At 47.4% G+C, this 19,350-nt stretch overlaps 1 protein-coding gene across 1 annotated transcript in view; it reads right to left on the bottom strand.

Annotated features, from left to right (window-relative positions):
• LOC120993875 (E3 ubiquitin-protein ligase MYCBP2-like) overlaps nucleotides 1-9,700 on the bottom strand; it is a 145,982-nt gene extending 136,282 nt beyond the window's left edge. Inside the window, exon 1 of the mRNA XM_040422346.1 lies at nucleotides 8,675-9,700. Within this exon, the coding sequence (XP_040278280.1) occupies nucleotides 8,675-8,946 (272 nt within the window). The 5' untranslated portion in view covers nucleotides 8,947-9,700. The remainder of the gene's footprint in view (nucleotides 1-8,674) is intronic.
• Nucleotides 9,701-19,350: the final 9,650 nt, after the last annotated feature.

The raw sequence follows: 19,350 nt of genomic DNA, 5'->3' as shown, positions 1-19,350 counted from the left end.
GCTCGTCTAATGCTCTGAGACACCACCAACATTATTGATGGCCAGAATAAAGAGAATTCAATTACCCATCTCCGCTTTGCCTGGATATACAGCCTGATAACAGATTTTCCCTACACTACAGAGAACAGTCCACACGAGGACTAGGATTACTGCTGTATGGCTGCTAGCACCTTCTAGTATACCTATGGGGAGGGATACAGCAATAACCCCAATGTCCAACACAAATGTGAACGGAGCATTAAAATGCAGGCAGCATGTTATAGAGCAGGAGGAGCTGAGCAGATTGATATATTGTTTTATGGGAAAAGATTCAGTACAACTTGTATTTTCTGGGCTTTGCAGTCCAGGGTGCGGTCCTATCAGTGATTGGCAGCCTTCCTCCATGGCTGTGTATACAGAGATAGCTGTCAATCACCTCAAAGCCCAAAACTAGCAGAAATTTAAATGAATAGATTACAAGTTTTACTGAACAGGACACGATACTAAAGCGGCAAGCAACATCCCCTACAATGCCTAAAATTAAAACTATTCACTCCTTACTTCAGCGCCATTCTCCTGTAAAACAGCAGCAGGGATACCAGACATATGGCATGTCCTCAGCCGACAGTCATTGGCTGCAGCAGTGATTGGCTGGAGTGGTCACGCTGCGGGAGAACAGGAGGAGCGCAGAACAGTGCTAGAGTTCAGGCTACTTTCACACTGGCGTTTTAGCTTTCCGTTTGTGAGATCCGTTCAGGGCTCTCACAGGCGGTCCAAATGGATCAGTTTTGCCCTAATGCATTCTGAATGGAGAAGGATCCGCTCAGAATGCGTCAGTTTGCCTCCGTTCAGTCACCATTCCGCTTTGGAGACGGACAGCAAAACGCTGCTTGCAGCGTTTTGGTGTCCGCCTGACGATGCAGAGGCAAACGGATCCGTTCTGACACACAATGTAAGTCAATGGGGACGGATCCATTTTCACTGAATCTGGTACAATAGAAACCGGATCTGTCCCGGCTATGTTACAGATAACACAACCGGATCCGTTCATGATGGATGCATGCAGATGTATTATTGTAACGGAAGCGTTTTTGCCGATCCATTAACCTACACGTGAATATGCTTTATTATTTTTATTTATTTTTTTATTTTAAAAAAACTAAGGGTGGATGGCATTCTAGATGTAATTTTGTGATGTCACTTCAGGTATTCCTGGCTCTTAAACGTCCTCTTTGGGATTTTTAGATGGCAGTTAGTCTCACTTTACATTCTCATTCAGACCATTCTCTGTGATTAGAAAGCACCACACATTGTACTGACCAATCCAGTTATCGGGTAGCTTTACCTAGGACTATCAATAGAAGAATACAGTGGTCATACGGTCACTCCAGTTCTGCACCTGCTATTATAACGAGGATTACCCTGCAGAGAACACCTTCCTCTCACAAGTAATCCCTTGTCGGTAAACCTACAATGCATTATCTATATATGTAGGAGCCTCACTTCTCTGTTGACTGTTACACAAGGACAATATTTTGACGGTTATTTAAAAAAAAAAAAAAAACTTCACACCAGGTTTTCGGCATAAAGTTTCAAAATGTGGTGCAAAACTAGCAAATTTCTATTTTTCCTGCTCCTCTCACCACTTTTCAAAAAGTAGTGTGGGGCTTAAAGGGGTATTCCCATCTGAGACAATGGCGGCATATCACTAGGATATTCCCCCATTGTCCGATAGGTGCGGGCCCCACCTACACTGTGAACTGAGCGGGGAAGGTGGTGGCCGGACCCAAGAAAAGTGCTCTCCCCGAAGTAGTGAATGGGAACGCACCACGCCTGCGTGGCCAATGCACCTATTAATTTCTATGGGGTCAACGGAAATAGCCGAGCCAGCACTTCATTCTCTGTGTAGGTGGGACCCGCACCTATCAGACAATGGAGGCATATCCTAGCGATAAGTCCCCATTGTCTGAGATGGGAAAACCCCTTTAACAAAAGGGCCTGACATGCTTCCAATAATTTCAGCCATAAATTATAACCAAGATAAGTTTCTGGCGCATGGACAAGAGAATCAACAAATTTATTAAAGGGGTTGTCAGGGTTTAGAGCTCAACCCGGACAGATCCCCATTTTTATCCAGACAGCCCCTCTGATATGAGTATCGGAGCATCTCATGCTCCAATGCTCTCCTTTGCCCTGTGCTAAAACACGCAGGGCAAAGGCTTTTTTGGGCGATTTGGTGAGATACCAGACTGTTCATGGGTAAAGCTAGGCGGAGGCTTCCTTGGCACTAATGGGCAGGCTCTAGTGCTTCCCTAGCCTGTAAAACAGGTAAGGCAGCGCTAAAGCCCACCCATCAGTTCTGGTGACGTCATCAGAAGCACTGCTGGGCAGAAGCCTCCGCCTAGCAGTGTACAAATCTAAATAAACAACCCTTCCCCTGCGTGAAACAGCGCAGGGCAAGGGAGAGCATTTGATCATGAAATGCTCCGATGCTTATATCACAGGGCCTGCCTGGGTGAAAAAAGGGATGTGTCCAGGTTCAGCTCTGAACCTGGAAAACCTCTTTAAAGGGGTGTGCGCCTCTTGATAAACTGGACCCCTAAGGCCCCTTGCAGAAGAGCGTGTCCGGATTAGGTCCGGATGCGTTCAGTGAAAAATGTGTGATTTTGCAGGCAGAGTCATTCAGTTTTGCCTGCGATTGTGTTCAGTTGTTATCGCACGGGTGCAATGCGTTTTGAACGCGCGTAATAAAAAACTGAATGTACACAAACAACATCTCTCAGCAACCATCCGTGAAAAACGCATTGCATCCGCACTTGCTTGCGGATGCGATGCAATTTTCACCCAGCTCTATTCACTTTTATGGGGCCCGTATTGCGTAAAAAAAAAAAAATTTTATAAAGAAATTGCAGAATATAGAACATGCTGCGATTTACACGCAACGCAGAACTGATGCGTGAAAACAAACGCACATGTACACAGCCCCATTAAAATGAATGGGTCCGGATTCCGGGTGGGCGCAATGCGTTCGGGGCCTAAGCCTTTTCACCCAGTCTATAGAAAATGGGCCATTTGCATTTCATTTTCAATGGCATATTACCACGGCAAGCTACTGGAAAAAACAGACAAAATAAAATACATAATGTCCACATCATTGAAGAAAAGAAAAAAGTTGTAAAAGTGCAAACCATTTCTAGGACGACAGATCGACCCCAATGTGCTGAGCTTTAAAGATCTCGCCCTCGTATTCTGGTTGCAGCAAGTGCGTGGCAGTAAAAGGGTTAAAACGAACACACCGCTAGCATCAAGTACAGGTATGAAGTTTTCGGTTTAGAAAATGATGTTTAGGAGATACAAGGAATCTTCCTATTGTCTGCTATAAGGCAGAATGCCCCCTAGATCCTCTTTAGCAGACATATTAGGGAAGCAGGAAGCCCTCGTTTGGATGCAGATTGCGGTTTCCATCAGAGCAGAATACGCATTCCAGAAAGTGGACTGTGACCCCCAGTAAACAAGCAGACGCAGAAGGGAGAACCTGTCCTGCCTGTTTCATGAGTCTCGGGTATATTCACACCTGGCAGATTTGGTAAGGTTTCTGTGCCTGTGCCAATTGTCTAAACAGGATCTGCTGCAGAATCAACAATACTCGGACTAATGGAAGTGCTGTTCTGTAGCATGTCTGAATGTACCCTTAGGCCTCTCTCACACGAGCGCAACGGATGCGTTCAACGAAACTCGCACCATTTTGAAAGCAAGTTCAGTCAGTTTGGTCTGCGACTGCGTTCAGTTTATTCTGGGCGGGGAAAAAACGTGCTTAATCCGCTACATGTGCAGGCAAGCCTTATAGGACAGCAAGTCGAATTTCCATTGGGGAAAAAAAATAATATCAAATGGTCAACTGAACTAATGCCAGGCCTGTGTGCAGGAGCGACCCTGTGATCACAGCTATTACACAAGCCGTATTCCCGGCTAGGAGGAAACAGATTTCACATCCACAGCAGTAACAATGAAAATAGAAGCGTAAATAATTCAAAGCCACCCGTTGTCCCCATTTTAATGATTACTAGAGGGATTCCTCTAGGAGGCTCGCTGGGCCGCTAGTAGTGACATGTGACAAGGGAGCTGTCAGGACAACAAAGCTAGGAGGGATAATGAAAAGGCAGAATAGGGCCGCTTCTACCAGAAGATACTCAGCCCCTGCATACCGCCAAATCAGCTGTGCCTTCACCAAAAATAACCTGCACTTCTGCCCCTGCTCGGCAGTAAAGCGTGTATGTCACCTTTATTCATCACATTAATAAAACAGGGGAAGTCCTTCTTCTGGACGACACAGGCTGAAGAAAGCAAAAACTGGAAGAGTAGCACCTGGCATGGCACCAATGCCCGCAGCTGCCAGTACTTCCTACACCCCAGGTACTGCTGCATCATGGGGGCGGACGTACTGTACTATTTCCCACCAGTGCAATACTCTGCTCCCGTCACATCCAGCTTCCTGGAGCACGTGGCTCAGAACAAAAAATACTTCTACTAGCAGAACGACCCCGAGTGCCGGTAAGACTCAGTTCACATCTGCGTCGTGCCACATCCATCGCCTGACGGACCCCAATGACTTATAATAAGGCTACTTTCACACTAGGGTTTTTACTGGATCCGGCTCAGCAAAAACGTTTCCGTTACTGATAAGGGTCCATTCTCACATCTGTATGTGTTTTGCGGATCCGCAAAACACGGACACCGGCAATGTGTTCTCCGAACATCGCCGGCACTATAATAGAAAATACCTAATCTTGTCTGCAATTGCGGACAAGAATGGGACATGTTCTAATTTTTTCGGGAACGGAATTGCAGATCTGGGCAGCACATAGTGTGGCCCCATAGAAAGGAAGGTGTCCGCAATTCTGTTCCGCAAAATGCGGAACAGAATTGCGGATGTGTGAATGGTGCCTTATACACCCGTCTGCATCTGTTATGAACGGATCCGGTTGTATTATCTTTAACATTGCCAAGACGGATCCGTCAAGAACTCTATTGAAGGTCAATGGAGGACGGATCAGTTTTCTATTGTGTCAGAATATGGCCACATGCACACGACCGTGGTGTGTTTTGCGGTCCACAAATCGTGGATCTGCAAGACACGGATGGCGTCTGTGCGCGTTACGCAATTTGCGGAACTGCACGGACAGCCTTTACATACAACTGCTTATTCTTGTCCGCAAAGCGCAGACAAGAATAGGACATGTTATTTTTTTGCGGGGCCACGGAACGGAGCAACGGATGCAGACAGCACACGGAGCGCTTCTCTGCATCTTTTGCAGCACCATTGAAGTGAATAGGTCTGCATCCGAGCCGCCAAAACAGCGGCTCGGATGCGGACCAAAACAACGGCCGTGTGCATGAGGCCCTAAACGGATCCGTCCCCATTGACTTGCATTGTGGGCCATGACGGATCAGTTTTGCTCCGCATCACACGATGGAAAGCAAACCGCAGCTTGCTGCGGTTTGCTCTCCGGTATGAGAACGGAACAGAAAGCATTTTGGAGCATTCCATTCAGTTACGTTTTGTCCCCATTGACAATGAATGGGGACAAAGTGGAAGCGTTTTTTTCCATAATATAACGGAACTCAAAACCAGAAAATAGAAAACGCTAGTGTGAAAGTAGCCTAAGACAGGTCCCACAGAGCTGGCCACCATCCTGATCAGGAAAGCAGCGCTGCACGCACAACTATTTCATCAGTCAAAAAGGGCAGATTCTGCAACCCAGACATAGAAGTGAAATGATCCTAAGTGATCTAAGTCAGGATCTAAGTGATCCCAAGTACCTGCCGAGATGCACCCAGCACAGCGTCGCCAATGAAGACCTGGCACTAGCAATATGAGGTGACATCCAGTTTTTGGAGAAGTTATTTTTATCCAATGCCAGGGGTGTCTGGCCATACATCTCTGCTGACAACTGACCACCGTTTCGGCTAATTCCCCCTGTGCCCACCAAAATTACTATTCAATGTTTAGCTGCTGGGTGTCGGCTTTCATAAGCGTATGGCTACTTTAGAGGGTTCCACCGTCCCAATCACCTGGATAAAACCATGTGCCGCCCCGCCGCCCCAAACAGACAAGAGAATTCACATGAATGAAACAGATTTCTGCAAATGTTCCAGATGTGGATTTACTCGGGGGGGGGATGCGGAACTGCAACAGGAAATCTGCAGCATCTTACAGCAGAAGCAAAAGGGACGAATCAAACTGTTATCTCAATAGGCTGCGGGGGGAAAATCCACGTGGAAAGTCCCAAGCGGTGCGGATTTGATTTGAAATCCACAGTATGCCAATTTAAGGCTCATGCCGTTTCTGTGGTCCACAAATTGCAGATCCACAAAAATAAATACCGGATGTGTGCGTTACGCATTTTGGGGGACAGAATGTCCTGTCCTCCATAGAATTTTCCTAGCTTTGTCCGTAAAACAGACAATAGGACACGTTCTATTTTTTTGCGGGTGGAACGGACATATGGATGTGCTGTCCGCATCTTTTGTGGCCCCATTGTAGAAAACGGGTCCACATCCGCATCAGATGCAGACAAAAACACGGTCGTGTGCATGAGCCCTTATTCAGGTTTGCAAAGCGGATTTCACCCTCTGCAATGCCAAAGAAACCAGCAGCGGCAGCCAGTTCATGAGTGCCCATACCCTAGGGCAGTGGTGGCAAACCTATGGCATGGTTGCCAGAAGCGGCACTCAAAGCCCTCTCTGTGGGCACCTGCAACCTGGAAAGTGACTGATGAATGGCAGGAAAAGTGACTTTTCCTGCCATTCATCAGCCCAGGACGCACTATGCACAGCACAGGCAGCGCTCTGAATGCAGGCTATTATACCTAAATGATAAAGTACATGGAAGATATAATACATTGGTATTCAGGTTACATTGCCGTGTTGGCACTTGGCGATAAATAAGTGGGTTGCAGTTTGGGCGCTCAGTCTGTAAAAGGATCACCGTCGCTGTCCTAGGGCGACTGTACATACGGCCGTCCCACTCGTTTCAGGGGCATTTGCAGACAACTATCTACTTAGATGAATGGACAGATATTTACACCTGCCGCATGTGACCCATAGGGTATACTCCCAGGGGGCAGATGTTCCATCTGGAATTTCTAGGGGTGGAAATCTACATCATATGATGGGATTTTACCAAATCAAGAAAGAAAAATAAAAGCTGCAGAAATTAACCAGCGGTGCAGATTCGGCACTTTTCCTTCCATGAGGGATCAGTATTGCCTGTGTGGCCGTTGCTTCCTTCCATTCGGCATCACTATAGCATCCATTTTTCACGTTTGTAAAAAAAAAAAAAAAAAAAAAAAAAAAAAAAAAAGCTTTTACTTCTCCTCAGCGTCTCCTAGCAACAGTCGGTGTAAAGGATGGCACAAGGACGGCGTGTTTTTCCTACTAGGTGAACCTAGCGTGATGACAGGACCAAAGTGGTGCACGGACCGAGGGTCCGTGAAGGAAATCTGACGAGAACTGGCCGACAACCGTTCTACAGCCGGCCAGCCCGTGAACGTCCTGCATGTGAGTAACCAATTCAAGTCTATGGGGCGAGTCACATGGCCGCATATCAGCCAATGAACAGCGGCCGTCAAAAAGTAGGAGGTGTTCAATTTTTGGCCATTTTCACAGCCCGATGGACCCCACTGAAATCAAAGGGGCAGGTTTTAACATCCTTTAAGAGAAGAGTGCACCCGTCTAATGGCCATAAAAAGGCGACACGGTGTAAAAAAATAAATAAATCATCCACCTGCAGCAGAGGCAGCAGGACCTGACTCCCCAAAGTGGTGACGTCACATCAGGCCCTGCTGCCTCCAATCAGCGGCAAGTGGGTGAGGGGGAGATGGTTGACACTATAATTACATATACCGGTGGACACTATGGGAGCCATTCCTTATACTGGGGGGCACTATGCCCACTGGATATGCAAGGGGCATTAGGAATACTAAGCACACTGCAGGGGTTAGGGTTTAAAGGAAAAAATATAAAAAATGAAATTCATCCATTTTTAACGGCCATTACAAAGGGATAAATGGCCAGAAAATGGATGCAAAGTGGCAATGAAAAAATGTCAGCATATCCGTTTTTAATGGCGGTTTAATGTTCCCTTAGACGCCTGTGTGCGGCTCAAAAACATTACAAAAATTGCATGGGTGATACAATGTCATGCCAGTCACATGCCAGGGGTGTTACACACTGCCCCGAATAACCTGCATCATCACCCTAAACCTGATGATAACTGGCACCACCAAGGTTTCTGCTCCGACCAACCTCCGCTGGTGCCAGGTATCTCCGTTACCAAACCTTGGCCAGCGCCATTACATCTTTTCTGAAGCCAATGCCCACTGGTACCACAGCTCACTGCTCAAACTGACCACAACCATTGCCACAAGACACTGCTCTGGTGCCACACATCTCCCAGATCACACCTTGTCCTGACAAATACCCAATGTCTATAGATGCCCCTTCACAAGCTAATGGCAACCGGTCCAGAAAAGAGGGGGCACCCATGCCATTGGGGGCTAGTGCACGGCTTTACCTGGTGCCACCTCATCAGGACAGCCCTGCACACCTAGGGCCCAGCAGCCGCTCACCTTGCCCTGGGTCACTGTGTACACCGCGGGCGGTGGGGGACAAGGTACGGGGGGAGGGGCATTACCTGGCCGCCGGGCCGCTGTGCTGCTCTCTGTCATTCACCGCCGCCGTGTAGATTTGCCGGTAGCGGTCCGCCAGGGCCTTGCCGGATAGCAGCAGCTGGTAGCGGCTCCTGCAGTCAGGCCCGGAGCGGAGGTCTGGGCTCCCCGACATGTTGAGGCGTGCGGGGCAGGACGCTGAAGATGCGGGCATGGGGAAGAAGCCGTTCTCCCCGGGGCCGGATGAGGCAGCAGTGGCGGCGGCGGGAGGCGGGGGTGCGGTTGCTGCGCACATCATCTTCCTTGGCGCTGTGTGTATGGAGACGGTGTGTGCGTGTCACTGCAGCCGCAGCACCGAGGGGCGACGTCCGGCCTCTCCGTGTCCTCCCGGGGCAGGGACTTGCAGCCTGGCCGCTGACAACCTTGTGCTCTCCGACAATCACCGCAGTCCCCAAGTCAACCCACGCCCCGACCCCTTCACCATCCTCCCCGCACAGCGAGCGAGGGCAGGGTCTGTGCGCCCCTCTCTGGCGTCCTGTGCTCAGCCTCTCTCCTCGGCTCCAGTGCCGGCGAGCTCCGGGACTTCCAGCAGTCAGATTCACCTCAAGCGCCGCAGAAGTGAAAGCTGCACACTCAGTGCTGCCATCTTAGCTTCATTATCTGCCTGCTGCTATTTCTCCCCTCTCCTCACACAGTCACACAGAGCATGCTGGGAGCTGCGCCGAATCGTCTCTTCCTCCTAGGAACACACTGCCCCCTGCAGGAATCTGCTGTACACAGCGCCTGTCACCACTGTACTCTGTGCACCACATGGACTGCTACATGTATGTGTCTGCTGTACACAGCCCCTGTCACCACTGTACTCTGTGCACCACATGGACTGCTACATGTATGTGTCTGCTGTACACAGCCCCTGTCACCACTGTACTCTGTGCACCACATGGACTGCTACATGTATGTGTCTGCTGTACACAGCCCCTGTCACCACTGTACTCTGTGCACCACATGGACTGCTACATGTATGTGTCTGCTGTACACAGCCCTTTCACCACTGTACTCTGTGCACCACATGGACTGCTACATGTATGTGTCTGCTGTGCACAGCCCCTGTCACCACTGTACTCTGTGCACCACATGGACTGCTACATGTATGTGTCTGCTGTACACAGCCCCTGTCACCACTGTACTCTGTGCACCACATGGACTGCTACATGTATGTGTCTGCTGTACACAGCCCCTGTCACCACTGTACTCTGTGCACCACATGGACTGCTACATGTATGTGTCTGCTGTACACAGCCCTTTCACCACTGTACTCTGTGCACCACATGGACTGCTACATGTATGTGTCTGCTGTACACAGCCCCTGTCACCACTGTACTCTGTGCACCACATGGACTGCTACATGTATGTGTCTGCTGTACACAGCCCCTGTCACCACTGTACTGTGTGCACCACATGGACTGCTACATGTATGTGTCTGCTGTACACAGCCCCTGTCACCACTGTACTCTGTGCACCACATGGACTGCTACATGTATCTGTCTGCTGTACACAGCCCTGTCACCACTGTACTCTGTGCACCACATGGACTGCTACATGTATGTGTCTGCTGTACACAGCCCCTGTCACCACTGTACTGTGTGCACCACATGGACTGCTACATGTATGTGTCTGCTGTACACAACCCCTGTCACCACTGTACTCTGTGCACCACATGGACTGCTACATGTATCTGTCTGCTGTACACAGCCCCTGTCACCACTGTACTCTGTGCACCACATGGACTGCTACATGTATGTGTCTGCTGTACACAGCCCTGTCACCACTGTACTGTGTGCACCACATGGACTGCTACATGTATGTGTCTGCTGTACACAGCCCCTGTCACCACTGTACTCTGTGCACCACATGGACTGCTACATGTATGTGTCTGCTGTACACAGCCCCTGTCACCACTGTACTCTGTGCACCACATGGACTGCTACATGTATGTGTCTGCTGTACACAGCCCCTGTCACCACTGTACTCTGTGCACCACATGGACTGCTACATGTATGTGTCTGCTGTACACAGCCCCTGTCACCACTGTACTCTGTGCACCACATGGACTGCTACATGTATGTGTCTGCTGTACACAGCGCCTGTCACCACTGTACTCTGTGCACCACATGGACTGCTACATGTATCTGTCTGCTGTACACAGCCCCTGTCACCACTGTACTCTGTGCACCACATGGACTGCTACATGTATGTGTCTGCTGTACACAGCCCCTGTCACCACTGTACTCTGTGCACCACATGGACTGCTACATGTATGTGTCTGCTGTACACAGCCCCTGTCACCACTGTACTCTGTGCACCACATGGACTGCTACATGTATGTGTCTGCTGTACACAGCGCCTGTCACCACTGTACTCTGTGCACCACATGGACTGCTACATGTATGTGTCTGCTGTACACAGCCCCTGTCACCACTGTACTCTGTGCACCACATGGACTGCTACATGTATGTGTCTGCTGTACACAGCCCCTGTCACCACTGTACTCTGTGCACCACATGGACTGCTACATGTATGTGTCTGCTGTACACAACCCCTGTCACCACTGTACTCTGTGCACCACATGGACTGCTACATGTATGTGTCTGCTGTACACAGCCCTGTCACCACTGTACTCTGTGCCCCCACATGGACTGCTACATGTATGTGTCTGCTGTACACAGCCCCTGTCACCACTGTACTGTGTGCACCACATGGACTGCTACATGTATGTGTCTGCTGTACACAGCCCCTGTCACCACTGTACTCTGTGCACCACATGGACTGCTACATGTATGTGTCTGCTGTACACAGCCCTTTCACCACTGTACTGTGTGCACCACATGGACTGCTACATGTATGTGTCTGCTGTACACAGCCCTGTCACCACTGTACTCTGTGCACCACATGGACTGCTACATGTATGTGTCTGCTGTACACAGCCCCTGTCACCACTGTACTGTGTGCACCACATGGACTGCTACATGTATGTGTCTGCTGTACACAGCCCCTGTCACCACTGTACTCTGTGCACCACATGGACTGCTACATGTATGTGTCTGCTGTACACAGCCCTTTCACCACTGTACTGTGTGCACCACATGGACTGCTACATGTATGTGTCTGCTGTACACAGCCCTGTCACCACTGTACTGTGTGCCCCCACATGGACTGCTACATGTATGTGTCTGCTGTACACAGCCCCTGTCACCACTGTACTGTGTGCCCCCACATGGACTGCTACATGTATCTGTCTGCTGTACACAGCCCCTATCACCACTGTACTCTGTGCCCCCACATGGACTGCTACATGTATGTGTCTGCTGTACACAGCCCTGTCACCACTGTACTCTGTGCCCCCACATGGACTGCTACATGTATCTGTCTGCTGTACACAGCCCCTATCACCACTGTACTCTGTGCCCCCACATGGACTGCTACATGTATCTGTCTGCTGTACACAGCCCCTGTCACCACTGTACTGTGTGCACCACATGGACTGCTACATGTATGTGTCTGCTGTACACAGCCCCTGTCACCACTGTACTCTGTGCACCACATGGACTGCTACATGTATCTGTCTGCTGTACACAGCCCCTGTCACCACTGTACTGTGTGCACCACATGGACTGCTACATGTATGTGTCTGCTGTACACAGCCCCTGTCACCACTGTACTGTGTGCACCACATGGACTGCTACATGTATGTGTCTGCTGTACACAACCCCTGTCACCACTGTACTCTGTGCACCACATGGACTGCTACATGTATGTGTCTGCTGTACACAGCCCCTGTCACCACTGTACTCTGTGCCCCCACATGGACTGCTACATGTATGTGTCTGCTGTACACAACCCCTGTCACCACTGTACTCTGTGCCCCCACATGGACTGCTACATGTATGTCTGCTGTACACAGCCCCTGTCACCACTGTACTGTGTGCACCACATGGACTGCTACATGTATGTGTCTGCTGTACACAACCCCTGTCACCACTGTACTCTGTGCCCCCACATGGACTGCTACATGTATGTGTCTGCTGTACACAACCCCTGTCACCACTGTACTCTGTGCACCACATGGACTGCTACATGTATGTGTCTGCTGTACACAGCGCCTGTCACCACTGTACTCTGTGCACCACATGGACTGCTACATGTATGTGTCTGCTGTACACAGCCCCTGTCACCACTGTACTCTGTGCACCACATGGACTGCTACATGTATGTGTCTGCTGTACACAGCCCCTGTCACCACTGTACTCTGTGCACCACATGGACTGCTACATGTATGTGTCTGCTGTACACAACCCCTGTCACCACTGTACTCTGTGCACCACATGGACTGCTACATGTATGTGTCTGCTGTACACAGCCCTGTCACCACTGTACTCTGTGCCCCCACATGGACTGCTACATGTATGTGTCTGCTGTACACAGCCCCTGTCACCACTGTACTGTGTGCACCACATGGACTGCTACATGTATGTGTCTGCTGTACACAGCCCCTGTCACCACTGTACTCTGTGCACCACATGGACTGCTACATGTATGTGTCTGCTGTACACAGCCCTTTCACCACTGTACTGTGTGCACCACATGGACTGCTACATGTATGTGTCTGCTGTACACAGCCCTGTCACCACTGTACTCTGTGCACCACATGGACTGCTACATGTATGTGTCTGCTGTACACAGCCCCTGTCACCACTGTACTGTGTGCACCACATGGACTGCTACATGTATGTGTCTGCTGTACACAGCCCCTGTCACCACTGTACTCTGTGCACCACATGGACTGCTACATGTATGTGTCTGCTGTACACAGCCCTTTCACCACTGTACTGTGTGCACCACATGGACTGCTACATGTATGTGTCTGCTGTACACAGCCCTGTCACCACTGTACTGTGTGCCCCCACATGGACTGCTACATGTATGTGTCTGCTGTACACAGCCCCTGTCACCACTGTACTGTGTGCCCCCACATGGACTGCTACATGTATCTGTCTGCTGTACACAGCCCCTATCACCACTGTACTCTGTGCCCCCACATGGACTGCTACATGTATGTGTCTGCTGTACACAGCCCTGTCACCACTGTACTCTGTGCCCCCACATGGACTGCTACATGTATCTGTCTGCTGTACACAGCCCCTATCACCACTGTACTCTGTGCCCCCACATGGACTGCTACATGTATCTGTCTGCTGTACACAGCCCCTGTCACCACTGTACTGTGTGCACCACATGGACTGCTACATGTATGTGTCTGCTGTACACAGCCCCTGTCACCACTGTACTCTGTGCACCACATGGACTGCTACATGTATCTGTCTGCTGTACACAGCCCCTGTCACCACTGTACTGTGTGCACCACATGGACTGCTACATGTATGTGTCTGCTGTACACAGCCCCTGTCACCACTGTACTGTGTGCACCACATGGACTGCTACATGTATGTGTCTGCTGTACACAACCCCTGTCACCACTGTACTCTGTGCACCACATGGACTGCTACATGTATGTGTCTGCTGTACACAGCCCCTGTCACCACTGTACTCTGTGCCCCCACATGGACTGCTACATGTATGTGTCTGCTGTACACAACCCCTGTCACCACTGTACTCTGTGCCCCCACATGGACTGCTACATGTATGTCTGCTGTACACAGCCCCTGTCACCACTGTACTGTGTGCACCACATGGACTGCTACATGTATGTGTCTGCTGTACACAACCCCTGTCACCACTGTACTCTGTGCCCCCACATGGACTGCTACATGTATGTGTCTGCTGTACACAACCCCTGTCACCACTGTACTCTGTGCCCCACATGGACTGCTACATGTAGTGTGGTGATGTCTACAGTATAAGTGCTGGGAGGCGTGTATATCCCACCCAGATACCTCAGCTGCAGCTTTCTGGATTTCAGTTAAGTGTAGTTTTCTGAGACAGTTTTGTCTATATGTTGTTCTGGGCTGAATTTCATGTGGACTGGGGGATAGGTTTGTTTGTGGGATCTTCCAGTCCACACCCTTCCACTACATGTATTGTCTTTTGCCGGAGGTGATCGCAGGTGAGGTCTGCTGCAGTAATCAACACAATCATACACAATGAGAGAGAGGGAGTAAGGCCTCCTGCACACGAACGTTTTTTTTTTCTGTTTACGTTCCGTTTTTTGCGTTCCATATATGGAACCATTAATTTCAATGGCTCCGCAAAAAAAAACGGAAGGTATTTCGTATGCCTTCGGCTTTGTAAAGCCTGAAGTTTGGGGGGGCCCAGCGACGCCTACGGAAAGAGGGTCACATGGTCAGAGTCGGGAGGACTTCTGTACCATCTTCCTCCAAGGGTGCTGGTGTGGTCACAGCCTGGAGCCAGCTGGACCGTATATGGTTGTGGAAGCCGGATCTAATCCCGTGTGTGAACTGAGCTTTATAGGTGAGGTAGAGACAACACGTTTTTGGTCGCTTCATTTTCTACAAAAAATTTAATAAAAAGTGATCAAAAAGTCATTACCACCCCAGAATGGTATCAATGAAAAGTTCAGATTGCCCCGCAAAAAATGACCCCCCATACAGCTCCATACACATAATTACAAAAAAGTTATAGGGGTCAAAATATGGTGACAAAAAAATAAAACTAGGTATCTCCGGATTCGTACTGACCTGTAGAATAAAAGTAACTGGTCAGTTTTATCGCACATCGAACGTCGTAAATAAAAAAAAAAAAAAAAAAATTAAACTGTGGTGGAATTGATAGCATTGGAAAGTACAACTTGTCCTGCAAAAAACAAGCCCTCATATGGCTATGTGAACAGACAAATAAAAAAGTTTTGGCTCTGGGAAGGCAGGGAGATCAAAACGAAAACGCAAAAAAAAAAAAAAAAACCTGCGGGGGTGAAAGGGTTCATATACAATGATGTAAATATACAAAAAATACATAAAAAGGTGCAAACAAAATAATAGATAAATATTGATTATAAAAATAAAGATAAAAAATATCAATAAAGTCCATAAATATATACAGTATCTCACAAAAGTGAGTACACCCCTCACATTTATGTAAATATTTTATTACATCTTTTCATGGGACAACACTGAAGATCTGACACTTTTATACAATGTAAAGTAGTCAGTGTACGGCTTGTATAACAGTGTAAATTTGGTGTCCCCTCAAAATAACTTAACACACGGCCATTAATGTCTAAATCGCTGGCAACAAAAGTAAGTACACCACTAAGTGAAAATGGCCAAACTGTGCGCAATTTGCCATTTTCCCTCCCAGGTGTCATGTAACTTGTTAGTGTTAAAAGGGAAGGTGTGTATGGGGAGCAGGTGTGTTAACTTTGGTGCCAATCGCTCTCACACTCTAAAAGATCATGTGATGACCGGAATGACGTCACCAAAGGTCCTGTTGCTGCACAGAGATCAGACTAAGGTGAGTTAAATTATTTTATTTTTTTAACCCCTCCAGCGATGTTTTACTATGCATTCTGTATTCAGAATGCTATTATTTTCCCTTATAACCATGTTATAAGGGAAAATAATACTATCTACGGAACACCGATCCCAAGCCCGAACTTCTGTGAAGAAGTTCGGGTTTGGGTACCAAACACGCACGATTTTTATCACGCGAGTGCAAAACGCATTACAATGTTTTGCACTCGTGTGGAAAAATCGCGGGTGTTCCCGTAACGCACCCGCACATTTTCCCGCAACGCCCGTGTAAAAGGGGCCTAAGGGTCTCAAAAAAAGAATTGTTGCTCTACATAAAGATTTGGCCCTTAAATCCTGGCGTCTGTGAAGATATCTGTGAGTGTGACCCCCTAAAAGAAGGCGATCCCTTACAACGGGCACATGGCAGGGCGCAGAAGGAAAGGAATACCATATGGTTTTTGAAAGGCAGATTTCACTGGGATAATTTTAAGCTGCCATGTCACATTTGAAGACCCCCTAGTAGAACCTCCAAAAAAGTGACCCCATCTTAAAAACCACACCCCTCAAGGTATTCAAAACTGATTTTACAAACTTTGTTAACCCTTTAGGTGTTCCACAAGAATTAATGGAAAATGGAGATGAAATTTGAGAATTTCACTTTTTTGGCAGATTTTCCATTTTAATCCACTTTTTCCAGTAATAAAGCAAGGGTTAACAGCCAAACAAAACTGTAGTTTACAGAAACACCCCATAAGTGGTCGTAAACTGCTGTACGGGCACACGGCATTGCGCAGAAGGAAAGGAACGCCATATGGTTTTACTGGGATAATTTTAAGCTGCCATAAAGACCCCCTGATGCACCACTAGAGTAGAAACTCCCCAAAAAATTACCCCATTTTGGAAACTACGGGATAAGGTGGCAGTTTTGTTGGTACTATTTTAGGGTTGTGTGGTTTCACTCTGGTAGACAGGATTAGCGGACGCAGTATAGAGGCCACAACAAGTTCTTTGGATCAAACAGTGTTTTTTTCACACTTTAGGCAAGTGACAAAACAAGCAGTCATAATCAAAGAAAAAGTCACCTTGCGGTGTTGGTGATAATTCACACCATGCGGCAATTCTGTCTCAAAAAGTCCTTGCTGATAGCAGCACCAACCTGTTTTCACGCCAAACAGGTAGAAAGCCTTCATCTAGACACAAGGCTCCCAGATCCCAACACCAGAGACCTGGTTTCTGAGCCCAGCTGCCTATTTAAGGACAGCCAGGTGCTGCCAAAACCTGGACCCGCACTTAAAATCCGGTCCGGTATTTGACCTCACTTGGCTGTAAATCAGCCCAGCAGCACATGCTGGGAGGAAAATACCTGTTTTCCCAGACAAAACCTCTCACTGTGTCACATAGTACATATCATTTTTGGTTGCTCTATATTACACTTTTTGTGAGGCAAAGTAACAAAAAATAGCTGTTTTGGCACCGTTTTTATTTTTCTATATTTACAATGTTCATCTGACAGGTTAGATCATGTGGTATTTTTATACAGCAGGTTGTTACGGACACGACTATACCAAATATGACTATTTTTATGACTTTTTTTGGTACTTTGTTTCAGTTTTACATAATAAAGCATTTTTGAAAAAAAAGATTTTTTTTAGTTTCTACATATTCTAAAAGCCATAGTTTTTTTTATTTTTTGGGTGACTGTTATGTAGGGATTAATTTTTTTCGGTATGAGATGACGGTTTGATTGGTATGATTTTGAGGTGCTTATGACTTTTTGATCGCTTGGTATTACACTTTTTGTGATGAAATGATTGCTTTTTTCACACTGTTTTTATTTTTTATGGTGTTCACCTGAGGGGTTAGTTCATGTGATGTTTTTAAACAGCAGCAATATTTTTATGCGGCGATACCTAATATGTATACTTTTTTTATTTATTTACGTTTTACACAATAACAGCTTTTTTGAAACAAAAAAAATCCTGTTTTAGTGTCTCCATAGTCTGAAAGCCATAGTTTTTTTTATTTTTTGGGCGATTGTCTTAGGTAGGGTATAATTTTTTCGGCATGAGATGAATGATGATTTTATTGCCACTATTTTGGGGTGTGTATGACTTTTTGATTGCTTGCTATTACACTTTTTATGATGTAAGGTAACAGAAAATGGCTTTTTTGACACCGTTTTTATATTAAAAAATTTTTTTAAGGTGTTCACCTGACGGGTTAGGTCATTTGATATTTTTATCCTTGTTTCAATACAGAGCAATACATTTGTATTGTGCTGTATTGAACTGTCAATGTCTTAGACTGTAAGACGCTGACAGTTGCCTAGGAGACCCCGTTCCCTTAAAATAAAGACTTTTATAATATGCTAATGAGCCTCTAGGTGCTACTGGGGCGTTGCTGCAGCACCTAGAAGCTCTGTCTTCTCACCCTTTGGCATGCCCATGTCCAGTTGATTGACGTCCTAGTTCTGTGTGCCCGTAAAATCCAGCGCGAGCGCCGTCCCGTTTAGTATTCGGTGCAGTGAGTGAAGGTTGCTCTCCTGTTTCCAGCTTCACTTACTGCGCCTGCGCCGAATACTAAACGGGACGGTGCACACGCGGGATTTTATGGGCACAGAGGAGAACTAGGACGTCAATCAACTGGACATGGGCGTGCCAAAGGGTGAGAAGACAGCAACGCCCCAATAGCACCTAGAGGCTCATTAGCATATTATAAAAGTCTTTATTTTGAGGGAACGGCGGCAGGCAGGGAGTTAAAAATCATACAGTTATGTCCTGCTGATACATAACGATTTTTCTGATGACAGAAACCCTTTAACGTGTTAAAGTGATGTGATGAGTATGTTTTTCATATCCCTTTTAATATTATTAATGTGTTCTGATACTCTGATTTTGAACACCCTTCCTGCACGGCCTATGTACTTTTTAGCACATGGGCACTCTAGGACATATATAACCGCCTCACTATTACATAATAGTGTTTCTTTGATCTCCCATTCAATTGTATTTGCCTTAGATATTATTCTGGTTGTCTTTCTATCGAACTTAGTGGCTTTACAGTTGCTGCATAAGCCGCATCTGTAAAACCCTTTAAGATTTGTCCATGGCGTTACTATAGATTTCTCCTTCTGCTTTCTTATAGTTGGGGCTACATGTAGTCCTAAGTTTGGAGCTTTTGCGTATACTATAGGTGTTTTTTTGGGAGAACTGTTGCTA

This window comes from Bufo bufo, chromosome 3 (genome assembly GCF_905171765.1).
Source record: "Bufo bufo chromosome 3, aBufBuf1.1, whole genome shotgun sequence".
Classification (NCBI taxonomy): domain Eukaryota; kingdom Metazoa; phylum Chordata; class Amphibia; order Anura; family Bufonidae; genus Bufo; species Bufo bufo.
The sequence above is the reverse complement of the archived record's forward strand: the minus strand, read 5'-3'. Positions and strand labels throughout refer to the sequence as shown.